The sequence below is a fragment of the Oncorhynchus masou genome, chromosome 19, assembly GCF_036934945.1.
Source record: "Oncorhynchus masou masou isolate Uvic2021 chromosome 19, UVic_Omas_1.1, whole genome shotgun sequence".
Taxonomy (NCBI): domain Eukaryota; kingdom Metazoa; phylum Chordata; class Actinopteri; order Salmoniformes; family Salmonidae; genus Oncorhynchus; species Oncorhynchus masou.
The window spans coordinates 36,043,634-36,070,157 of record NC_088230.1 but is presented as its reverse complement, the minus strand read 5'-3'; the positions used below and the strand labels follow the sequence as shown (position 1 = coordinate 36,070,157).

The 26,524-nt window shown below is 49.2% G+C and overlaps 1 protein-coding gene across 2 annotated transcripts in view; it reads right to left on the bottom strand.

Annotated features, from left to right (window-relative positions):
* The window catches only part of fntb (farnesyltransferase, CAAX box, subunit beta), a 50,713-nt gene that overhangs the window by 10,404 nt on the left and 13,785 nt on the right, over positions 1 to 26,524 (bottom strand). For both annotated transcript variants that reach the window (XM_064925750.1, XM_064925749.1), the window contains 5 exons: positions 25,633 to 25,779; positions 22,799 to 22,882; positions 14,594 to 14,680; positions 11,613 to 11,742; positions 9,050 to 9,182 (listed from right to left, as the gene is read on the bottom strand). In XM_064925750.1, the coding sequence (XP_064781822.1) occupies positions 9,050 to 9,182; positions 11,613 to 11,742; positions 14,594 to 14,680; positions 22,799 to 22,882; positions 25,633 to 25,779 (581 nt within the window). The remainder of the gene's footprint in view (positions 1 to 9,049; positions 9,183 to 11,612; positions 11,743 to 14,593; positions 14,681 to 22,798; positions 22,883 to 25,632; positions 25,780 to 26,524) is intronic.

Here is a 26,524-nt window from a genome sequence, read left to right as displayed (position 1 = left end):
CTCCTGTCTGCTGACATGTGAGACTCTCTACTACATGGGAACCATGCCAGCTTCCTCTCCTGTCTGCTGACATGTGAGACTCTCTACTACATGGGAACCATGCCAGCTTCCTCTCCTGTCTGCTGACATGTGAGACTCTCTACTACATGGGAACCATGCCAGCTTCCTCTCCTGTCTGCTGACATGTGAGACTCTCTACTACATGGGAACCACGCCAGCTTCTCCTGTCTGCTGACATGTGAGACTCTCTACTACATGGGAACCATGCCAGCTTCCTCTCCTGTCAGCTGACATGTGAGACTCTCTACTACATGGGAACCATGCCAGCTTCCTCTCCTGTCTGCTGACATGTGAGACTCTCTACTACATGGGAACCATGCCAGCTTCTTCTCCTGTCAGCTGACATGTGAGACTCTCTACTACATGGGAACCATGCCAGCTTCTCCTGTCTGCTGACATGTGAGACTCTCTACTACATGGGAACCATCCCAGCTTCCTTTCCTGTCAGCTGACGTGAGACTCAGTCAACTACATGGGAACCATGCCAGCTTCCTCTCCTGTCTGCTGACATGTGAGACTCTCTACTACATGGGAACCATGCCAGCTTCTTCTCCTGTCTGCTGACATGTGAGACTCTCTACTACATGGGAACCATGCCAGCTTCCTCTCCTGTCAGCTGACATGTGAAAACTCTCTACTACATGGGAACCATGCCAGCTTCCTCTCCTGTCAGCTGACATGTGAGACTCTCTACTACATGGGAACCATGCCAGCTTCTCCTGTCAGCTGACATGTGAGACTCTCTACTACATGGGAACCATGCCAGCTTCCTCTCCTGTCTGCTGACATGTGAGACTCTCTACTACATGGGAACCATGCCAGCTTCCTCTCCTGTCAGCTGACATGTGAGACTCTCTACTACATGGGAACCATGCCAGCTTCCTCTCCTGTCAGCTGACATGTGAGACTCTCTACTACATGGGAACCATGCCAGCTTCCTCTCCTGTCAGCTGACATGTGAGACTCTCTACTACATGGGAACCATGCCAGCTTCCTCTCCTGTCAGCTGACATGTGAGACTCTCTACTACATGGGAACCATGCCAGCTTCCTCTCCTGTCTGCTGACATGTGAGACTCTCTACTACATGGGAACCATGCCAGCTTCCTCTCCTGTCAGCTGACATGTGAGACTCTCTACTACATGGGAACCATGCCAGCTTCCTCTCCTGTCAGCTGACATGTGAGACTCTCTACTACATGGGAACCATGCCAGCTTCTCCTGTCTGCTGACATGTGAGACTCTCTACTACATGGGAACCATGCCAGCTTCTTCTCCTGTCTGCTGACATGTGAGACTCTCTACTACATGGGAACCATGCCAGCTTCCTCTCCTGTCTGCTGACATGTGAGACTCTCTACTACATGGGAACCATGCCAGCTTCTCCTGTCTGCTGACATGTGAGACTCTCTACTACATGGGAACCATGCCAGCTTCCTCTCCTGTCTGCTGACATGTGAGACTCTCTACTACATGGGAACCATGCCAGCTTCCTCTCCTGTCTGCTGACATGTGAGACTCTCTACTACATGAGAACCATGCCAGCTTCCTCTCCTGTCTGCTGACATGTGAGACTCTCTACTACATGGGAACCATGCCAGCTTCCTCTCCTGTCAGCTGACATGTGAGACTCTCTACTACATGGGAACCATGCCAGCTTCCTCTCCTGTCTGCTGACATGTGAGACTCTCTACTACATGGGAACCACGCCAGCTTCTTCTCCTGTCAGCTGACATGTGAGACTCTCTACTACATGGGAACCACGCCAGCTTCCTCTCCTGTCAGCTGACATGTGAGACTCTCTACTACATGGGAACCATGCCAGCTTCCTCTCCTGTCTGCTGACATGTGAGACTCTCTACTACATGGGAACCATGCCAGCTTCTCCTGTCTGCTGACATGTGAGACTCTCTACTACATGGGAACCATGCCAGCTTCCTCTCCTGTCTGCTGACATGTGAGACTCTCTACTACATGGGAACCATGCCAGCTTCCTCTCCTGTCTGCTGACATGTGAGACTCTCTACTACATGGGAACCATGCCAGCTTCCTCTCCTGTCTGCTGACATGTGAGACTCTCTACTACATGAGAACCATGCCAGCTTCTCCTGTCTGCTGACATGTGAGACTCTCTACTACATGGGAACCATGCCAGCTTCCTCTCCTGTCTGCTGACATGTGAGACTCTCTACTACATGGGAACCATGCCAGCTTCCTCTCCTGTCTGCTGACATGTGAGACTCTCTACTACATGGGAACCATGCCAGCTTCTTCTCCTGTCTGCTGACATGTGAGACTCTCTACTACATGGGAACCATGCCAGCTTCCTCTCCTGTCAGCTGACATGTGAGACTCTCTACTACATGGGAACCATGCCAGCTTCCTCTCCTGTCAGCTGACATGTGAGACTCTCTACTACATGGGAACCATGCCAGCTTCCTCTCCTGTCAGCTGACATGTGAGACTCTCTACTACATGGGAACCATGCCAGCTTCTTCTCCTGTCAGCTGACATGTGAGACTCTCTACTACATGGGAACCATGCCAGCTTCTTCTCCTGTCAGCTGACATGTGAGACTCTCTACTACATGGGAACCATGCCAGCTTCCTCTCCTGTCAGCTGACATGTGAGACTCTCTACTACATGGGAACCATGCCAGCTTCTTCTCCTGTCTGCTGACATGTGAGACTCTCTACTACATGGGAACCATGCCAGCTTCTTCTCCTGTCAGCTGACATGTGAGACTCTCTACTACATGGGAACCATGCCAGCTTCCTCTCCTGTCAGCTGACATGTGAGACTCTCTACTACATGGGAACCATGCCAGCTTCCTCTCCTGTCTGCTGACATGTGAGACTCTCTACTACATGGGAACCATGCCAGCTTCCTCTCCTGTCTGCTGACATGTGAGACTCTCTACTACATGGGAACCATGCCAGCTTCCTCTCCTGTCAGCTGACATGTGAGACTCTCTACTACATGGGAACCATGCCAGCTTCCTCTCCTGTCTGCTGACATGTGAGACTCTCTACTACATGGGAACCATGCCAGCTTCCTCTCCTGTCAGCTGACATGTGAGACTCTCTACTACATGGGAACCATGCCAGCTTCCTCTCCTGTCAGCTGACATGTGAGACTCTCTACTACATGGGAACCATGCCAGCTTCTACTCCTGTCAGCTGACATGTGAGACTCTCTACTACATGGGAACCATGCCAGCTTCCTCTCCTGTCTGCTGACATGTGAGACTCTCTACTACATGGGAACCATGCCAGCTTCCTCTCCTGTCTGCTGACATGTGAGACTCTCTACTACATGGGAACCATGCCAGCTTCATCTCCTGTCTGCTGACATGTGAGACTCAGCCTTCTACATGGGAACCATGCCAGCTTCCTCTCCTGTCAGCTGACATGTGAGACTCTCTACTACATGGGAACCACGCCAGCTTCCTCTCCTGTCTGCTGACATGTGAGACTCTCTACTACATGGGAACCATGCCAGCTTCATCTCCTGTCTGCTGACATGTGAGACTCTCTACTACATGGGAACCATGCCAGCTTCATCTCCTGTCTGCTGACATGTGAGACTCTCTACTACATGGGAACCATGCCAGCTTCCTCTCCTGTCAGCTGACATGTGAGACTCTCTACTACATGGGAACCATGCCAGCTTCCTCTCCTGTCTGCTGACATGTGAGACTCTCTACTACATGGGAACCATGCCAGCTTCCTCTCCTGTCACCTGACATGTGAGACTCTCTACTACATGGGAACCACGCCAGCTTCCTCTCCTGTCAGCTGACATGTGAGACTCTCTACTACATGGGAACCATGCCAGCTTCTCCTGTCAGCTGACATGTGAGACTCTCTACTACATGGGAACCATGCCAGCTTCTCCTGTCTGCTGACATGTGAGACTCTCTACTACATGGGAACCATGCCAGCTTCATCTCCTGTCAGCTGACATGTGAGACTCTCTACTACATGGGAACCATGCCAGCTTCTCCTGTCTGCTGACATGTGAGACTCTCTACTACATGGGAACCATGCCAGCTTCCTCTCCTGTCAGCTGACATGTGAGACTCTCTACTACATGGGAACCATGCCAGCTTCTCCTGTCTGCTGACATGTGAGACTCTCTACTACATGGGAACCATGCCAGCTTCCTCTCCTGTCAGCTGACATGTGAGACTCTCTACTACATGGGAACCATGCCAGCTTCTCCTGTCAGCTGACATGTGAGACTCTCTACTACATGGGAACCATGCCAGCTTCTCCTGTCAGCTGACATGTGAGACTCTCTACTACATGGGAACCATGCCAGCTTCCTCTCCTGTCTGCTGACATGTGAGACTCTCTACTACATGGGAACCATGCCAGCTTCCTCTCCTGTCTGCTGACATGTGAGACTCTCTACTACATGGGAACCATGCCAGCTTCCTCTCCTGTCAGCTGACATGTGAGACTCTCTACTACATGGGAACCATGCCAGCTTCCTCTCCTGTCTGCTGACATGTGAGACTCTCTACTACATGGGAACCATGCCAGCTTCTTCTCCTGTCTGCTGACATGTGAGACTCTCTACTACATGGGAACCATGCCAGCTTCTTCTCCTGTCTGCTGACATGTGAGACTCTCTACTACATGGGAACCATGCCAGCTTCCTCTCCTGTCTGCTGACATGTGAGACTCTCTACTACATGGGAACCATGCCAGCTTCTTCTCCTGTCTGCTGACATGTGAGACTCTCTACTACATGGGAACCATGCCAGCTTCCTCTCCTGTCTGCTGACATGTGAGACTCTCTACTACATGGGAACCATGCCAGCTTCTTCTCCTGTCTGCTGACATGTGAGACTCTCTACTACATGGGAACCATGCCAGCTTCTTCTCCTGTCTGCTGACATGTGAGACTCTCTACTACATGGGAACCATGCCAGCTTCCTCTCCTGTCTGCTGACATGTGAGACTCTCTACTACATGGGAACCATGCCAGCTTCTTCTCCTGTCTGCTGACATGTGAGACTCTCTACTACATGGGAACCATGCCAGCTTCCTCTCCTGTCTGCTGACATGTGAGACTCTCTACTACATGGGAACCATGCCAGCTTCTCCTGTCTGCTGACATGTGAGACTCTCTACTACATGGGAACCATGCCAGCTTCCTCTCCTGTCAGCTGACATGTGAGACTCTCTACTACATGGGAACCATGCCAGCTTCTCCTGTCTGCTGACATGTGAGACTCTCTACTACATGGGAACCATGCCAGCTTCTCCTGTCTGCTGACATGTGAGACTCTCTACTACATGGGAACCATGCCAGCTTCTTCTCCTGTCAGCTGACATGTGAGACTCTCTACTACATGGGAACCATGCCAGCTTCTCCTGTCTGCTGACATGTGAGACTCTCTACTACATGGGAACCATGCCAGCTTCCTCTCCTGTCAGCTGACATGTGAGACTCTCTACTACATGGGAACCATGCCAGCTTCTCCTGTCTGCTGACATGTGAGACTCTCTACTACATGGGAACCATGCCAGCTTCTCCTGTCTGCTGACATGTGAGACTCTCTACTACATGGGAACCATGCCAGCTTCTCCTGTCTGCTGACATGTGAGACTCTCTACTACATGGGAACCATGCCAGCTTCCTCTCCTGTCAGCTGACATGTGAGACTCTCTACTACATGGGAACCATGCCAGCTTCCGCTCCTGTCTGCTGACATGTGAAAGACTCAGGGTACTACATGGGAACCACAGCCAAATGTTACATCACATCAACACCCCAAGCACCACATCCACCGAGGAGATCATGTCCAAGTACAAGGACGTGGTAGATGGTCTTGCCTGCCTTCCTTCCCGGAGAGCTGCACCTCGAAGCAGACGACACAGCAGCTACCGAGACGGACACCTACTCCACCGAATAGAAAAAAATAACCACAAAGGCCATACATTCAACGGACAATGCAGACATCACCACGAAAGTCACAGAGCCTACACCCTGGATCAACAACATGGTTGTCATTGACAACCTGATTGACTACACATATGCACAGACCCATAGTGCACTCAACAAAGCCTTATAACAGAGATCCCACTTCCAGATGCCCACAATAGAAGAGATTCTACCAGAGATCTCCAAAAACAAAGGGTATTCTCAGTACTCAGTGACAATAGATAGATATAGATATTGGCAAGCCCAACTTGATGAAGTGAGCAGCTCTTTAACAACTTCCTGTACACCCGTAGACAGGTACAGATGGCTGAGAATGCCATTTGGGAATCAAGCCAGCAGCTGACGAAAACCAACGCAGACAGTGGTGAAGCACTACAGGGACTTTAAATAAGTGAATGTGATCGCGGATGACATTTTCTATCCTATGGATGTGGTGACACACACAAAGGGATTGATGGCAGATTGATGGGGCGGCAGGGTAGCCTAGTGGTTAGAGCGTTGGACTAGTAACCAAAAGGTTGCAAGTTCAAACCCCCGAGCTGACAAGGTACAAAATCTGTCGTTCTGCCCCTGAACAGGCAGTTAACCCACTGTTCCTAGGCCGTCATTGAAAATAAGAATATGTTCTTAACTGACTTGCCTGGTTAAATAAAGGTTAAAAAAATAAAAAATAATAAAAAAGCCAGATCATGACCGAAACCTCACAGTTCTCCTGCAGAGAGCAAGAGATGTCAACCTGAAGCTGAATTTTAAAAAAAGAAAGAAACTCTGGTTAAAGCTACCTAGTGTGACATTACACGGGTCGTGTTCTCACCTGACCCAGAGAAAATAACAGGCATTCAGTACACCGCTCGACGTCTAGTCACAACAGCGGCTGTTAGGGTTTGTGAACCATCTTCCAAATTTCATTCCCCGCTCGTGCGTGTGTGTGTGTGTGTGTGTGTCACTCGGAAGACTGATCGACAAGGACATCGATTGGACATGGCTTCCACAGTCTCAACCGCTGAGTCATGGTATCAAACCGTCAAATACTACAACCTGAACGAGGAAGTCACACTGCGGTGTGATACCAGCGAGGCAGGTTTGGGTGCAGCACCGCCACAGAAAAGGACAACCTGTTGCACTTAAATATTCTGGAGGTTGACTCAGACAGAACAAAGATGTGCACAGATTGAGAAAGAACATCTCGTCAGTATTTTTTTGAACGTGACAAGTTCGACCGGTATCTGCACGGCAGAGAGTTCATCACAACACAAAGCGACCACAAACCCGTTGGGAGCCAGTCTTAAAAAAAATTTAAAAAATCCCTACTCACAGACGACAGAGAACGTTGCCAAGACTACAGAAGATACCCACGTGCAACACAACAACGGCAAAGAAATACATGGGAGCCGACTTCCTGTCCAGAACAGCTCAAACCTAGGGAACAGACAAAATGCCAACACCAGCCACGGTCTACGCTGTGGGTCGAGACACAACGGAGACCCGGAACAGGTGGATCCAACCAGTGATGTCCACATTCTCCACAAAAAACAAACAAACATTGGAGTCAAAGTATACTGTTTCCAGGACCAACTGTTTCAGGCTTTGCATGCAAAAAAAAAAAATCAACAAAATGTCTGGCCTGGAACCAAACAGGTGGTGAGTAAAGATCCCTGGACGCACAAAAAGGATCTCGTCGCAGACAATGGACAGATATTCAAAAGGGTCTTCACCCCCGACACGTTACCCACGGATTCAAAAGGGTCTTCACCCCCGACATGTTACCCACGGACATAGAGGCCGGCCTCAGAAACGTGATGCTGTTCTGTCCAAGGGGGACGTAAAGATCCTTATCAGCAAATGTTCCACCGGCAACATCATCCAGAGGCGACAGCCATCTAGTGAATGGTAAAGATTACAGCAGAAACCAAAGACAGCTGTACAACTCAGCCACCCCCCACGCCAAGCCCCTCACGCCAATAAAGTTGAGAGATCACATCTTCCTCTCTAACAAGCGGTTTCAACTCGTTATTTGGATTTGAGATTTGGTCCAACAGAATCTGGACACCGAAACACATTGAGACATTTTACTGTAAGGGAGGAGAAGTTACCTTTGCTAATAATTATTATAATTATCTCAACTCCTCACATTGGTTTTCGCAGTGTCTGCTCTGCTCATTGATTATGGAAAATGAATGCTTAGTTTGGGGTACCGCGTACCGCTAGCAGCAATTTAGCTAAAGACTGTTATACCAGGTGTATAGTCTGTGTTTTATATATGTGCAATAAGCATAAAACACAATGAAATAAGGAATTGTCAAATCGTTCTCATGCTGAGACACAAGGTAGGCCAACATCTCAACAAAGTGGACAGGCTAACATGTTGTTCAAAACGGTTGGAGACGGGTGTGTTCATATATCAACAGTGCAAACCTTTTTAGCTAGCAAATAGATTCAGGTTGAAATATTAAAAAGATGAGCTGGCTACTCACTAGCACGCGGGCTTGAGAGGTTGTTGATGAGACCGGTGTTAGTTTTCTACAGCCTAATACCTGCTACAAGAAGTTAGTTATTATTAGTGAACGGACACTATGAATGGTTCTAGATAAAAAAAATTTTTATTTTTTTTACAAATTCAAGTGCATTTTCATAGACAGACTTGAAATCCAGATCAGTGATTTATTGCAAAAACAAACATACAAATAAAATAGGTTAAAACTATTTTGATAAAATGATTTAATTATTAGTGGGGTGTTTATGGAAGACGTCACATCCTGAATTCATTAGATTGTTTACCGTTTTAAAATGCAGTGTATTACCTTTAAATTGTACAACAAAATGTATTAAAAATTAATCTTGTCTGTCTGTGTCTGTGTCTGTCTGTGTGTATATAGTGAATCGCCTATAAAAGATATGATTTTTAGGTCATATCACCCAGACTTAACTACATTTACGTTTTAGTAATTTAGCCATTAACTCTTATCCAGAGCGACTTATACCAGTGAGTTCATACTGTAGCTAGCTAAACCCTAAAATGTGGTTACGACACCTACCTCCTTTGAAGAGGGCTCTGTGTAGCAGTGGCAGCAGCCCAGCCTGCCAGAAGGAGTAGCAGCCGTCCACCAGTTTGTTACAACGACCCTGGAACCCTCCCTCGTACCTCATCTGTCTGCTGGCCACCCACCGCTACGGAGAGGAGGAGAAGGGAGAGAGAGGAGGAGAAGGGGAGAAGGGAGAGAGAGGGGGAAAAGGGAGAGAGAGGGGGAGAAGGGAGAGAGAGGGGGAGAAGGGAGAGAAGGGGGGAGAAGGGAGAGAAGGGGGGAGAAGGGAGAGAGGAAGAGAAGGGAGAGAGGAAGAGAAGGGAGAGAGGAAGAGAAGGGAGAGAGGAAGAGAAGGGAGAGAGGAAGAGAAGGGAGAGAGGAAGAGAAGGGAGAGAGGAAGAGAAGGGAGAGAGGAAGAGGAGGGAGAGAGGAAGAGGAGGGAGAGAGGAGGAGAAGGGAGAGAGGAGGAGAAGGGAGAGAGGAGGAGAAGGAGAGAGGAGGAGAAGGGAGAGAGGAGGAGAAGGGAGAGAGGAGGAGAAGGGAGAGAGGAGGAGAAGGAGAGAGGAGGAGAAGGAGAGAGGAGGAGAAGGGAGGAGAAGGGAGAGGGGAGGAGAAGGGAGAGGGGAGGAGAAGGGAGAGAGGAGGAGAAGGGAGAGAGGAGGAGAAGGGAGAGATGAGGAGAAGGGAGAGATGAGGAGGAGGAGAGATGAGGAGGAGGAGAGAGAGGAGGAGGAGAGAGAGGAGGAGGAGAGGGAGGAGGAGAGAGGAGGAGAAGGAGAGAGGAGGAGAGAGGAGGAGAGAGGAGGAGAGAGGAGGAGAGAGGAGGAGAGAGGAGGAGAGAGGAGGAGAGAGGAGGAGAGAGGAGGAGAGAGGAGGAGAGAGGAGGAGAAGGAGAGAGGAAGAGAAGGAGAGAGGAGAAGGAGAGAGAAGGAGAGAGAGTACAGCAGGAGAGAGAGAGGCAGTAAGAGAAGAGAGAGTAAGGGTGGTGTTATTATCACTAAAGAGCATCATCACAATGAGAGAAACTGACACCATTTTATCTACAGTCCCAGCAAGACAGCCATTTTCTATCGAAACCAGCCATAGTGTAAATGCCGTGCAGCGTACACAGTGAGAGCGGATGGAGTTTTCATCCAGCCTTTCTGCTCTTTAAAACTAGCCAGATGATGAAATCCCATGAGGTTCCTATCAGAGAGGGTCTAACATGAATTGATATTTGCAAACTGAGAAAAATGTGGACTTGGTTGCTATAGCAACGGCTAATTGGGAATCTTTCCAAAGCACGAGGACTGGACTGAATCATTACGGAATTGGTTCAAGTACCAGCTGGAGTCCTCAGTCGTGTCTATTTCTGAAGCTGGGGAAGAAAACTTGACAGGTTTCACTTTCCAACTGCAATCACAGTTTTTGTTTAAAAAAATATGAAAACAAAAACATTGTTCTTAAAAGAACAAATTCCCTCCCCGTTTGTCAGTTCTCTTCTGTTTAGTGTCTAGTGAATAGGACCTGTTCTGAGAGCTGTGCTGAGTGGTGAAGACTGGTGGCCAGAGGGGTGAGGACTGGTGGCCAGAGGGGTGAGGACTGGTGGCCAGAGGGGTGAGGACTGGTGGCCAGAGGGGTGAGGACTGGTGGCCAGAGGGGTGAGGACTGGTGGCCAGAGGGGTGAGGACTGGTGGCCAGAGGGGTGAGGACTGGTGGCCAGAGCGTTGGGGGGGGAACTGGTGGCCAGAGGGGTGAGGACTGGTGGCCAGAGCGTTGGGGGGACTGGTGGCCAGAGCGTTGGGGGGGGGACTGGTGGCCAGAGCGTTGGGGGGGGGGGACTGGTGGCCAGAGCGTTGGGGGGGGACTGGTGGCCAGAGGGGTGAGGACTGGTGGCCAGAGCGTTGGGGGGGGGGGGACTGGTGGCCAGAGGGATGAGGACTGGTGGCCAGAGGGGTGAGGACGGGTGCTTGAGGGTTCCTACTGTTCTGGTAGTTTTGGGGGATTGATCTACACGTCAGCCCATGGTGTCTCTTTACAGACCTGGGCGGAGTCCAAAATGGCACCCTCTTCCCTATATAGTGTACAACTTCTGACCGACCGGCACATCCTCTATATACACACACACACCATCACTTCAGTCAAATGCTGATCAAGAAAATGGGTTCTCAGGGGAAGTAGTGACATGGGATACCTCTGCAGAGAGGACACAGAGACATTGGACGTGTGAGTGGAGGTCTGGATAGAACTGAAAGCAATGCTTGGCTCAAAGCATCCCCGTCCAAAATCACCACCTTCCGGAGACACCTGAAACCCCACCTCTTCAAGGAATACCTAGGATAGGATAAGTAATCCTCCTTCTCACCACCCCCCCCCCCCCAATGATTTAGATGCACTATTGTAAAGTGGCTGTTCCACTGGATGTCAAAAGGTGAATTCACCAATTTGTAAGTCGCTCTGGATAAGAGCGTCTGCTAAATGACTTAAATGTAAATGTAAATGATGTCTAACCATCTTGTTTATGAAGTGTTATAGTGTATTACACAAATCGGAACCAAAGGAAACAAGACGTGGAACTGTGATGTTAGTGACTCACCAGCAGAGACTTGAGATCCAGCATGTGCTCCTTCCCCAGGATGACCATGGCAGCCATCCCACAGAAGGTGTACCCTCCATGGGCCTCTAGCCCCGGGACGCCCCCGAGACCCCCCTCCCAGTTCTGACAGCTGGAGGAGAACAGGAAGGAGACATGGCAGCAGACAGTGAGTAGGCATGAGGAAGGCAGGAAGGAGACATCATGGTAGCAGACAGTGAGTAGGCATGAGGAAGGCAGGAAGGAGACATGGCAGCAGACAGTGAGTAGGCATGAGGAAGGCATGAGGGAGACATGGTAGCAGATAGTGAGTAGGCATGAGGAAGACATGAAGGAGACATGGTAGCAGAGAGTGGGTAGGCATGAGGAAGCCATGAAGGAGACATGGTAGCAGACAGTGAGTAGGCATGAGGAGAACAGGAAGGAGACATGGCAGCAGACAGTGAGTAGTCATGAGGAAGGCATGAAGGAGACATGGTAGCAGATAGTGAGTAGTCATGAGGAAGACATCATGGTAGCAGATAGTGAGTAGGCATGAGGAAGGCAGGAAGGAGACATCATGGTAGCAGACAGTGAGTAGGCATGAGGAAGACATCATGGTAGCAGACAGTGAGTAGGCATGAGGAAGGCATGAGGGAGACATGGTAGCAGACAGTGAGTAGGTATGAGGAAGCCATGAAGGAGACATGGTAGCAGATAGTGAGTAGGCATGAGGAAGAGAACATGGTAGCAGACAGTGAGTAGGCATGAGGAAGAGAACATGGCAGCAGACAGTGAGTAGGCATGAGGAAGAGAACATGGCAGCAGACAGTGAGTAGGCATGAGGAAGAGAACATGGTAGCAGACAGTGAGTAGTCATGAGGAAGAGAACATGGTAGCAGACAGTGAGTAGTCATGAGGAAGAGAACATGGTAGCAGACAGTGAGTAGTCATGAGGAAGAGAACATGGTAGCAGACAGTGAGTAGTCATGAGGAAGAGAACATGGTAGCAGATAGTGAGTAGTCATGAGGAAGAGAACATGGTAGCAGACAGTGGGTAGGCATGAGGAAGACATCATGGTAGCAGACAGTGAGTAGTCATGAGGAAGGCATGAAGGAGACATGGTAGCAGAGAGTGGGTAGGCATGAGGAAGGCAGGAAGGAGACATCATGGTAGCAGATAGTGAGTAGGCATGAAGAAGGCAGGAAGCAGACATCATGGTCGCAGACAGTGAGTAGGCATGAGGAAGGAGACATCATGGTAGCAGACAGTGAGTAGGCATGAGGAAGACAGGAAGGAGACATCATGGTAGCAGATAGTGAGTAGGCATGAAGAAGGCAGGAAGCAGACAGTGAGTAGGCATGAGGAAGCCATGAAGGAGACATGGTAGCAGATAGTGAGTAGGCATGAGGAAGGCAGGAAGGAGACATCATGGTAGCAGATAGTGAGTAGGCATGAGGAAGGCAGGAAGGAGACATCATGGTAGCAGACAGTGAGTAGGCATGAAGAAGGCAGGAAGCAGACATCATGGTCGCAGACAGTGAGTAGGCATGAGGAAGGAGACATCATGGTAGCAGACAGTGAGTAGGCATGAGGAAGACAGGAAGGAGACATCATGGTAGCAGACAGTGAGTAGGCATGAGGAAGGAGACATCATGGTAGCAGACAGTGAGTAGGCATGAGGAAGGCAGGAAGGAGACATCATGGTAGCAGAAAGTGAGTAGGCATGAAGAAGGCAGGAAGCAGACATCATGGTAGCAGACAGTGAGTAGGCATGAGGAAAGAGACATCATGGTAGCAGACAGTGAGTAGGCATGAGGAAGACAGGAAGGAGACATGGTAGCAGACAGTGAGTAGGCATGAGGAAGGCATGAAGGAGACATGGTAGCAGACAGTGAGTAGTCATGAGGAAGACATCATGGTAGCAGACAGTGAGTAGGCATGAGGAAGACATCATGGTAGCAGACAGTGAGTAGGCATGAGGAAGACAGGAAGGAGACATGGTAGCAGACAGTGAGTAGGCATGAGGAAGGCATGAAGGAGACATGGTAGCAGACAGTGAGTAGGCATGAGGAAGGCATGAAGGAGACATGGTAGCAGACAGTGAGTAGTCATGAGGAAGACATCATGGTAGCAGACAGTGAGTAGGCATGAGGAAGACATCATGGTAGCAGACAGTGAGTAGGCATGAGGAAGACATCATGGTAGCAGACAGTGAGTAGGCATGAGGAAGACAGGAAGGAGACATGGTAGCAGACAGTGAGTAGGCATGAGGAAGGCATGAAGGAGACATGGTAGCAGACAGTGAGTAGGCATGAGGAAGGCATGAAGGAGACATGGTAGCAGACAGTGAGTAGTCATGAGGAAGACATCATGGTAGCAGACAGTGAGTAGGCATGAGGAAGACATCATGGTAGCAGACAGTGAGTAGGCATGAGAAAGGCAGGAAGGAGACATCATGGTAGCAGACAGTGAGTAGTCATGAGGAAGACATCATGGTAGCAGACAGTGAGTAGTCATGAGGAAGGCATGAAGGAGACATGGTAGCAGATAGTGAGTAGTCATGAGGAAGACATCATGGTAGCAGACAGTGAGTAGGCATGAGGAAGGCAGGAAGGAGACATCATGGTAGCAGACAGTGAGTAGTCATGAGGAAGACATCATGGTAGCAGACAGTGAGTAGGCATGAGGAAGAGAACATGGTAGCAGACAGTGAGTAGTCATGAGGAAGACATCATGGTAGCAGACAGTGAGTAGGCATGAGGAAGAGAACATGGTAGGCATTCACTGTCTTTCTACAGAACGGTGTAAACACATGATCACTACCAAGTTATTTTTCTAAAGTATAGGGGACCAAACCCTTGTAATTATTATAGTCTATTTAACTCACAGTATGACTGTACTATTCTCATGATGTAACGGAAATGTTTATTATCAAAAAGGAACACCAGTTCGATAGACAGACATGAAATAAGTGGTCTGGCTGAGCGCTATACTGCAGTACCTGACAATCCACGTGGGAGTGTCCTGGAACAGTGTGGGTGTCATGATGTTGGTGAGAGACGCTACTGATGCCGCACAGTACGTACTCCTACAACACAGAGAGAGAGAGAGGGGTGGGGCTTAATTCACAGTACGTACTCCTACAACACACAGAGAGAGAGAGAGGGGTGGGGCTTAATACACAGTACGTACTCCTACAACACAGAGAGAGAGAGAGGGGTGGGGCTTAATTCACAGTACGTACTCCTACAGCACACAGAGAGAGAGAGAGGGGTGGGGCTTAATACACAGTACGTACTCCTACAACACAGAGAGAGAGAGAGGGGTGGGGCTTAATTCACAGTACGTACTCCTACAACACACAGAGAGAGAGAGAGGGGTGGGGCTTAATACACAGTACGTACTCCTACAACACAGAGAGAGAGAGAGAGGGGTGGGGCTTAATTCACAGTACGTACTCCTACAGCACAGCGAGAGAGAGAGGGGTGGGGCTTAATTCACAGTACGTACTCCTACAACACAGAGAGAGAGAGGGGTGGGGCTTAGTACACAGTACGTACTCCAACAACACAGAGAGAGAGAGAGGGGTGGGGCTTAATTCACAGTACGTACTCCAACACAGAGAGAGAGAGGGGTGGGGCTTAATACACAGTACGTACTCCTACAACACAGAGAGAGAGAGGGGTGGGGCTTAATTCACAGTACGTACTCCTACAACACAGAGAGAGAGAGAGGGGTGGGGCTTAATTCACAGTACGTACTCCTACAACACAGAGAGAGAGGGGTGGGGCTTAATTCACAGTATGTACTCCTACAACATCAGAGAGAGAGAGGGGTGGGGCTTAGTACACAGTACGTACTCCTACAACACAGAGAGAGAGAGGGGTGGGGCTTAATTCACAGTACGTACTCCAACACACAGAGAGAGAGAGGGGTGGGGCTTAATACACAGTATGTACTCCTACAACACAGAGAGAGAGAGAGGGGTGGGGCTTAATTCACAGTACGTACTCCTACAACACAGAGAGAGAGAGAGGGGTGGGGCTTAATTCACAGTACGTACTCCTACAACACACAGAGAGAGAGGGGTGGGGCTTAATTCACAGTACGTACTCCTACAACACAGAGAGAGAGGGGTGGGGCTTAATTCACAGTATGTACTCCTACAACACAGAGAGAGAGGGGTGGGGCTTAATTCACAGTATGTACTCCTACAACACAGAGAGAGAGGGGTGGGGCTTAATACACAGTATGTACTCCTACAACACAGAGAGAGAGAGGGGTGGGGCTTAATTCACAGTACGTACTCCTACAACACAGAGAGAGAGGGGTGGGGCTTAATTCACAGTATGTACTCCTACAACACAGAGAGAGAGGGGTGGGGCTTAATTCACAGTATGTACTCCTACAACACAGAGAGAGAGGGGTGGGGCTTAATACACAGTATGTACTCCTACAACACAGAGAGAGAGAGGGGTGGGGCTTAATTCACAGTACGTACTCCTACAACACAGAGAGAGAGAGAGAGAGGGGTGGGGCTTAATACACAGTACGTACTCCTACCACAGAGAGAGAGAGAGGGGTGGGGCTTAATACACAGTACGTACTCCTACAACACAGAGAGAGAGAGAGAGGGGTGGGGCTTAATTCACAGTACGTACTCCTACAACACAGAGAGAGAGAGAGGGGTGGGGCTTAGTGCACAGTACATACTGCTCCAACACATAGAGAGAGGTAGAGCTTAACACAGTACGTACAGTCATGTCCAAATGTTTTGAGAATGACACAAATATTAATTTCCACAAAATTTGCAGCTTCAGTGTCTTTAGATATTTTTGTCAGATGTTACTATGGATACTGAAGTATAATTACAAGCACTTTTTCAAGACCTCTGCAATCCGCCCTGGCACGCTGTCAATTAACTTCTGGGCCACATCCTGACTGATGGCAGCCCATTCTTGCATAATCAATGCTTGGAGTTTGTCAGAATTTGTGGGGTTTTGTTTGTCCACCCGCCTCTTGAGGATTGACCACAAGTTCTCAATGGGATTAAGGTCTGGGGAGTTTCCTGGCCATGGACCCAAAATATTGATGTTTTGTTTCCCGATCCACTTAGTTATCACTTTTGCCTTATGGCAAGGTGCTCCATCGTGCTGGAAAAGGCATTGTTTGTCACCAAACTGTTCCTGGATGGTTGGGAGAAGTTGCTCTCAGAGGATGTGTTGGTACCATTCTTTATTCCTGGCTGTGTTCTTAGGACAAATTGTGAGTGAGCCCACTCCCTTGGCTGAGAAGCAACCCCACACATGAATGGTCTCAGGATGCTTCACTGTTGGCATGACACAGGACTGATGGTAGCGCTAACCTTGTCTTCTCCGGACAAGATTTTTTCCGGATTCCCCAAACAATCAGAAAGGGGATTCATCAGAGAAAATGACTTTACCCCAGTCCTCAGCAGTCCAAAACTGTACCTTTTTCAGAATATCAGTCTGTCCCTGATGTTTTTCCTGGAGAGAAGTGGCTTCTTTGCTGCCCTTCTTGACACCAGGCCATCCTCCAAAAGTCTTCGCCTCACTGTGCGTGCAGATGCACTCACACCTGCCGGCTGCCATTCCTGAGCAAGCTCTGTACTGGTGGTGCCCCGATCCAGCAGTTGAATCAACTTTAGGAGACGGTCCTGGCGCTTGCTGGACATTCTTGGGCGCCCTGAAGCCTTCTTCACAACAACCGCTCTCCTTGAAGTTCTTGATGATCCTATAAATGGTTGATTTAGGTGCAGTCTTACTGGCAGCAATATCCTTGCCTGGGAAGCCCTTTTTTGTGCAAAGCAATGATGACGGCACGTTATTCCTCCTTGCAGGTAACCATGGTTGACAGACGAAGAACAATGATTCCAAGCACCACCCTCCTCTTGAAGCTTCCAGTCTGTTATTCAAACTCAATCAGCATGACAGAGTGATCTCCAGCCTTGTCCTCGTCAACACTCACACCTGTGTTAACGAGAGAATCACTGACATGATGTCAGCTGGTCCTTTTGTGGCAGGGCTGAAATGCAGGGGAAATGTTTTTTGGGGATTCAGTTCAAGAGAGACTTTGCCATTAATTGCAATTCAACTGATCACACTTCATAACATTCTGGAGTATATGCAAATTGCCATCATACAAACTGAGGCAGCAGACTTGGTGAAAATTAATATTTGTCACTGAAATCTTTTGGCCACGACTGTACTCCTAAAACACAGAGACAGACCAAGAAAGAGATAACGAAAGAGAAACCGAGACAGAGGAAAGGCTGTCCAACCACTTAATAAAGCAAATCAAAGTTTGTCACGTGCTCTGAATACAACAGGTGTAGGTAGACCTCCCAGTGAAATGCCGAATACAACAGGTGTAGTAGCCCTCCCAGTGAAATGCCGAATACAACAGGTGTAGTAGACCTTACAGTGAAATGCCGAATACAACAGGTGTAGGTAGACCTCCCAGTGAAATGCCGAATACAACAGGTGTAGGTAGACCTCCCAGTGAAATGCCGAATACAACAGGTGTAGGTAGACCTCCCAGTGAAATGCCGAATACAACAGGTGTAGTAGCCCTCCCAGTGAAATGCCGAATACAACAGGTGTAGTAGCCCTCACAGTGAAATGCCGAATACAACAGGTGTAGTAGACCTCACAGTGAAATGCTTTCTTTCTTACAGGCTCTAAACAATAGTGCAATAAAAGGTGTGTGTGTGTGTGTAAGTAAGTCAAGAAATAAAACAGTAAACACACTTTTGAAAATAAGAGTAGCAAGGCTACATACAGACACCGGTTAGTCGGGCCAATTGAGGTAATATGTACATGAATGTATAGTTAAAGTGACTATGCATATAAGATAAGCAGAGTAGCAGCAGCGTAAAAGAGGGGTTGGGGGGGGGCACAATGCAAATAGTCTGGGTAACCATTGGTTACCTGTTCAGGAGTCTTATGGCTTGGGGGTAAAAACTGTTGAGAAGCCTTTTTGTCCTAGACTTGGCACTCCGGTACCGCTTGCCATGCGGAAGTAGAGAGAACAGTCTATGACAAGGCTGGCTGGGGTCTTTGACAATTTTTAGGGCCTTCCTCTGACACCACCTGGTATAGAGGTCTTCAATGGCAGGGAGCTTAGCCCCAGTGATGTACTGGGCCGTACGCACTACAATCTGAAGTGCCTTGCGGTCAGAGGCCGAGCAATTGCTGTACCAGGCAGTGATGCAACCAGTCAGGATGCTCTCGGTGTTGCAGCTGTAGAACCTTTTGAGGATCTCAGGACCCATGCCAAATCTTTTTAGTTTCCTGAGGGGGAATAGGCTTTGTCGTGCCCTATTCACAACTGTCTTGGTGTGTTTGGACCATTCTTGTTTGTTGCTGATGTGGACACCAAGGAACTTGAAGCTCTCAACTTGCTCCACAACAGCCCCGTCGACGAGAATGGGGACGTGCTCGGTCCTCCGTTTCCGTAGTCCACAATCATCTCCTTAGTCTTGGTTGTTGAGGGATAGGTTGTTATTCTGGCACCACCCGGCCAGGTCTCTGACCACCTCCCTATAGGCTGTCTCGTCGTTGTCGGTGATCAGGCCTACCACTGTTGTGTCGTCTGCAAACTTGATGGTGTTGGAGTTGTGCCTGGCCATGCAGTCCTGGGTGAACAGGGAGTACAGGAGGGGACTGAGCACGCACCCCTGGGGAGCTCCAGTGTTGAGAATCAGCGTGGCAGATGTGTTGCTACCTACACTCACCACCTGGGGGAGACCCGTCAGGAAGTCCAGGATCCAGTTGCAGAGGGAGGTGTTTAGTCACAAGGTCCTTAGCATATTGATGAGCTTTGAGGGCACTATGGTGTTGAACGCTGAGCTGTCGTCAATGAATAGCATTCTCACATAGGTGTCCCTTTTGTCCAGGTGGGAAAGGGCAGTGTGCAATAGAGATTGCATCATCTGTGGATCTGTTTGGGAGGTATGCAAATTTGATTGGGTCTAGGGTTTCTGGGATAATGGTGTTGATGTGAGCTATTACCAGCCTTTCAAAGCACTTCATGGCTACAGACATGAGTGCTACAGGTCTGTAGTCATTTAGGCAGGTTACCTTAGTGTTCTTGGGCACAGGGACTACGGTGGTCTGCATGAAGCATGTTGGTATTACAGACTCAATCAGGGACATGTTGAAAATGTCAGTGAAGACACCTGCCAGTTGGTCAGCACATGCCCGGAGCAGAGTACACGTCCTGGTAATCCGTCTGGCCCAGCAGAGGGAATGTTGACCTGTTTAAATGTCTTACTCAGGTTGGCTACGGAGAGCGTGATCACACACTTGTCTGGAACAGCTGATGCTCTCATGCATGCCTCGAAGCGAGCATAGAAGTGTTTTAGCTCGTCTGGTAGGCTCGTGTCACTGGGCAGCTCACGGCTGTGCTTCCCTTTGTAGCTGTAATAGTTTGCAAACCCTGCCACATCCGACGAGCGTCCGGTGTAGTATGATTCAATCTTAGTCCTGTATTGATGCTTTGCCTGTGATGGTTCGTCGCAGGGCATAGCAGGATTTCTTGTAAGCTTCCCGGTTAGAGTCCCGCACCCTGAAAGCGGCAGCTCTACCCTTTAGCTCAGTGCAAATGTTGCCTGTAATCCATGGTTTCTGGTTGGGGTATGTACGTACAGTCACTGTGGGGACGACGCCCTCTATGCACTTATTGATAAAGCCAGTGGCTGATGTGGTGTACTCAATGTCACGGGAAGAATCCTGGAACATATTCAACTCTGTTCTAGTAAAACAGTCCTGTGGTTTAGCATCTGCTTCATCTGACCACTTTTTTTATAAACCGAGTCACTGGTGTTTTCTGCTTTAATGTTTGCCTGTAGGCAGGAATCTGGAGGATAGAGTTGTGGTGTGTGGAGTACAGATTATCTAGAATTTTTTCCCCCTTTAGTTGCACATTTATACAGCTGACTGAGATGCTGGCACTGTCTGTGGTGGTAAACAGCCACAAAAAGTACAGCTGCGAACTCTCTAGGCAAGTAGTGTGGCCTGCAGTTTATCACAATATACTCAACTTCAGATGAGCAAAATCTAGAGACTTCCTTAGATTGTGCACCAGCTGTTTCAAATTTGCACAGACTACCCCCCTCGTCTTACCGGAGTGTGCTGTTCTATCTAGAATGTCCCGTTGGTAGGATATTCGTGATCGTACCTGGTCTAGTTTATTGTCCAATGATTGCACGTTGGCGAGTAATATTGACGGTAACGGCAGCGTTCCTAGTTGTCTTCTGCGGGTCCGGACGAGGCATCCGGCTCTTTATCCTCTGCGTCGCTTCCTGTTGCGAATAATTGGGATGTCTGCCCTGCGGGGTGTCTGGAGAAAATCCTGTGAGTCCTGCTTGTTGTTGTTGAAAAAAATCTTCATCTAATCCGAGGTGAGTGATCTCTGTCCTGATATCCAGAAGCTCTTTGTCTAATCCGAGGTGAGTGATCGCTGTCCTGATATCCAGAAGCTCTCTGTCTAATCCGAGGTGAGTGATCTCTGTCCTAATATCCAGAAGCTCTTTGTCTAATCTGAGGTGAGTGATCGCTGTCCTGATATCCAGAAGCTCTTTGTCTAATCTGAGGTGAGTGATCGCTGTCCTGATATCCAGAAGCTCTTTGTCTAATCCGAGGTGAGTGATCGCTGTCCTGATATCCAGAAGCTCTCTGTCTAATCCGAGGTGAGTGATCGCTGTCCTGATATCCAGAAGCTCTTTGTCTAATCCGAGGTGAGTGATCGCTGTCCTGATATCCAGAAGCTCTTTGTCTAATCCGAGGTGAGTGATCGCTGTCCTGATATCCAGAAGTTCTTTGTCTAATCCGAGGTGAGTGATCACTGTCCTGATATCCAGAAGCTCTTTGTCTAATCCGAGGTGAGTGATCGCTGTCCTGATATCCAGAAGTTCTTTGTCTAATCCGAGGTGAGTGATCTCTGTCCTGATATCCAGAAGCTCTTTGTCTAATCTGAGGTGAGTGATCGCTGTCCTGATATCCAGAAGCTCTTTGTCTAATCCGAGGTGAGTGATCGCTGTCCTGATATCCAGAAGCTCTTTGTCTAATCCGAGGTGAGTGATCACTGTCCTGATATCCAGAAGCTCTTTGTCTAATCCGAGGTGAGTGATCGCTGTCCTGATATCCAGAAGCTCTTTGTCTAATCCGAGGTGAGTGATCGCTGTCCTGATATCCAGAAGCTCTTTGTCTAATCCGAGGTGAGTGATCGCTGTCCTGATATCCAGGAGCTCTTTGTCTAATCCGAGGTGAGTGATCGCTGTCCTGATATCCAGAAGCTCTTTGTCTAATCCGAGGTGAGTGATTGCTGTCCTGATATCCAGAAGCTCTCTAAATTACAAATATTGCACAAAAAAACCCACATAATAGCACAATTGGTTAGGAGACTGTAAAACGGAGGCCATTTCCTCCAGCGCCATTTTTCCATCAGCAGAACCCGAGACTGAGCTGCATTTGCTGACAAAATATAAAACAATTAAGAGAGTTTCATTTCCACAAATTTGAAACCCTCTGATGAGAATAGGCTACCCGTCCTGATGGGGGAGGACGCAGAGAGCTGTGGGTTGGAAGCGCACTACAATGCTGCCTGCCATAAGACGAGGGACAATGTCTGACAGACCAATCAACCTGCACATGTCCTTTGTGCTTATTGTTCAATGTATGGTTACGTTGTCCGTTTATTGTTGTTACTGTTGACAATATTGTTGATTAAAATTGTTAATATCGCAAATCCCCAAAGTAAGCTTTGGCAATATGTACATTGTTAAATCATGCTAATAGAGAACATTTCATTTTTAGAGCACGAGACACACAGAGAGAGCGAGCGAGCGAGAGACAGAAAGAGAGCGAGAGAGAGCGACAGAGAGACAGAGAGAGACAGACAGACAGAGAGAGAGAGAGACACAGAGAGAGAGAGACACAGAGAGAGAGAGAGAGACACAGAGAGAGAGAGAGAGACACAGAGAGAGAGAGACACAGAGAGAGAGAGAACAAGAAAGTAAGCATTTCACTGTGAGGTCTACTACACCTGTTGTATTCGGCGCATGTGACTAATAAAATTTGATTTGAATGAGAGCGAGAGAAACATTGTTATCACATATCAGTGATGTCTGCTCCACCAACAGTGAAACCATGGCGATGGAAGGCTGCTCAACTTCATCTCTCACCTGACGTCCACCTCTCCTCCTATGTGCATCACAAAGGAGCCATCTGGCTGCTTCACAGAGAACAGGAAGGAGAGCAGCTTCTCCCTGAGAGGGAAGAGGAGGAAAGAGGGAAAGAAGAGGGAGGTAGGAGGGATAGAAGAGGGAGGTAGGAGGGATAGAAGAGGGAGTAGGAGGGATAGAAGAGGGAGTAGGAGGGAAAGAAGAGAGAGTAGGAGGGATAGAAGAGGGAGTAGGAGGGATAGAAGAGGGAGTAGGAGGGATAGAAGAGGGAGTAGGAGGGATAGAAGAGGGAGTAGGAGGGAAAGAAGAGGGAGTAGGAGGGATAGGAGAGGGAGTAGGAGGGATAGAAGAGGGAGTAGGAGGGATAGAAGAGGGAGTAGGAGGGATAGAAGAAGGTGGTAGGAGGGAAAGAAGAGGGTGGTAGGAGGGATAGAAGAGGGAGTAGGAGGGATAGAAGAGGGTGGTAGGAGGGATAGAAGAGGGAGTAGGAGGGATAGAAGAGGGAGTAGGAGGGATAGAAGAGGGAGTAGGAGGGATAGAAGAGGGAGTAGGAGGGATAGAAGAGGGAGTAGGAGGGATAGAAGAGGGAGTAGGAGGGATAGAAGAGGGAGTAGGAGGGATAGAAGAGAGAGTAGGAGGGAAAGAAGAGGGAGTAGGAGGGATAGAAGAGGGAGTAGGAGGGATAGAAGAGGGAGTAGGAGGGATAGAAGAGGGAGTAGGAAGGATAGAAGAGGGAGGTAGGAGGGATAGAAGAGGGAGTAGGAGGGATAGAAGAGGGAGTAGGAGGGATAGAAGAGGGAGTAGGAGGGATAGAAGAGGGAGTAGGAGGGATAGAAGAGGGAGTAGGAGGGATAGAAGAGGGAGTAGGAGGGATAGAAGAGGGAGTAGGAGGGATAGAAGAGGGAGGTAGGAGGGATAGAAGAGGGAGTAGGAGGGATAGAAGAGGGAGTAGGAGGGAAAGAAGAGGGAGTAGGAGGGATAGAAGAGGGAGTAGGAGGGATAGAAGAGGGAGTAGGAGGGAAAGAAGAGAGAGTAGGAGGGATAGAAGAGGGAGTAGGAGGGATAGAAGAGGGAGTAGGAGGGATAGAAGAGGGAGTAGGAGGGATAGAAGAGGGAGTAGGAGGGATAGAAGAGGGAGTAGGAGGGATAGAAGAGGGAGGTAGGAGGGAAAGAAGAGGGAGTAGGAGGGATAGAAGAGGGAGTAGGAGGGATAGAAGAGGGAGTAGGAGGGATAGAAGAGGGAGGTAGGAGGGAAAGAGGGAGTAGGAGGGATAGAAGAGGGAGTGGGAGGGATAGAAGAGGGAGTAGGAGGGATAGAAGAGGGAGGGGTTACTATAAAACATTTCTGCTATGGCAACACGTGTGTCACGCTCAGTTGTCACAACGTTCGGTCGGCACTGGAGCACCAGACACAAATAGTTTGAAGTAAAAGGTCTGTAGTGACGCCACCAGCACTGCGCCACTCGGGAAGCACCCGAGAATTGGTTGTTTTATGTGATTCCTATCTTTTGATGCTGTAGTACCCGTCGATAATGTTGTAGCGACTGTACCCGTCTCGATAATGTTGTAGCGACTGTACCCGTCGATAATGTTGCCGTACCCGTCGATAATGTTGTAACGACTGTACCCGTCGATAATGTTGTAGCGACTGTACCCGTCGATAATGTTGTAGCGACTGTACCCGCCGATAATGTTGTAGCGACTGTACCCGCCGATAATGGTGCCGTACCCGCCGATAATGTTGCCGTACCCGCCGATAATGTTGCCGTACCCGCCGATAATGTTGTAGCGACTGTACCCGCCGATAATGTTGCCGTACCCGTCGATAATGTTGCTGTATCCGCCGATAATGTTGCCGTACCCGCCGATAATGTTGTAGCGACTGTACCCGCCGATAATGTTGCCGTACCCGCCGATAATGTTGTAGCGACTGTACCCGTCGATAATGTTGCCGTACCCGTCGATAATGTTGTAGCGACTGTACCCGTCGATAATGTTGCCGTACCCGACGATAATGTTGTAGCGACTGCACCCGCCGATAATGTTGTAGCGACTGTACCCGCCGATAATGTTGTAGCGACTGTACCCGCCGATAATGTTGCCGTACCCGCCGATAATGTTGCCGTACCCGCCGATGATGTTGCCGTACCCGCCGATAATGTTGCCGTACCCGCCGATAATGTTGCCGTACCACGCCGATAATGTTGTAGCGACTGTACCACGCCGATAATGTTGCCGTACCCGACGATAATGTTGCCAGTACCCGCCGATAATGTTGCCATACCCCCGATAATGTTGTAGCGACTGTACCGCCCGATAATGTTGCAGACCACCCGATAATGTTGCCGTACCCGCCGATAATGTTGTAGCGACTGTACCGCCCGATAATGTTGCCGTACCCGTCGATAATGTTGTAGCGACTGTACCCGCCGATAATGTTGCCGTACCCGACGATAATGTTGTAGCGACTGCACCCGCCGATAATGTTGTAGCGACTGTACCCGTCGATAATGTTGCCGTACCCGTCGATAATGTTGTAGCGACTGCACCCGTCGATAATGTTGTAGCGACTGCACCCGTCGATAATGTTGTAGCGACTGTACCCGTCGATAATGTTGCCGTACCCGTCGATAATGTTGTAGCGACTGTACCCGTCGATAATGTTGCCGTACCCGTCGATAATGTTGTAGCGACTGTACCCGTCGATAATGTTGTAGCGACTGTACCCGTCGATAATGTTGTAGCGACTGTACCCGTCGATAATGTTGTAGCGACTGTACCCGTCGATAATGTTGTAGCGACTGTACCTGTCGATAATGTTGTAGCGACTGTACCTGTCGATAATGTTGTATGCCTCCTGGGTGCCGATGATACAGAGTGCGTTGACAGCAGCGTAGGTGGGAGCCAGGTGGGCAGCTTGACATGGACCTCCAGCAAAACCCCCAGTAGGACTCTGACACCGCGCCAGGAACTTACACACACTGGAGGGGCAGAGAGGGCAAAGTGAGTTACACACTTACACACTGGAGGGGCAGAGAGGGCAAAGTGAGTTACACACACACAGGAGGGTCAGAGAGGGCAAAGTGAGTTACACACACACACACAGGAGGGTCAGAGAGGGCAAAGTGAGTTACACACACACACACAGGAGGGTCAGAGAGGGCAAAGTGAGTTACACACACACACACACACACAGGAGGGACAGAGAGGGCAATGTGAGTTACACACACACACACACACACACACACTGGAGGGGCAGAGAGGGCAAAGTGAGTTACACACACACACACACACTGGAGGGGCAGAGAGGGCAAAGTGAGTTACACACACACACACACACACACTGGAGGGGCAGAGAGGGCAAAGTGAGTTACACACACACACACACACACTGGAGGGGCAGAGAGGGCAAAGTGAGTTACACACACACACACACACTGGAGGGGCAGAGAGGGCAAAGTGAGTTACACACACACACACACACTGGAGGGGCAGAGAGGGCAAAGTGAGTTACACACACACACACACACACACTGGAGGGGCAGAGAGGGCAAAGTGAGTTACACACACACACACACTGGAGGGGCAGAGAGGGCAAAGTGAGTTACACACACACACACACACACTGGAGGGGCAGAGAGGGCAATGTGAGTTACACACACACACTGGAGGGGCAGAGAGGGCAAAGTGAGTTACACACACACACACTGGAGGGGCAGAGAGGGC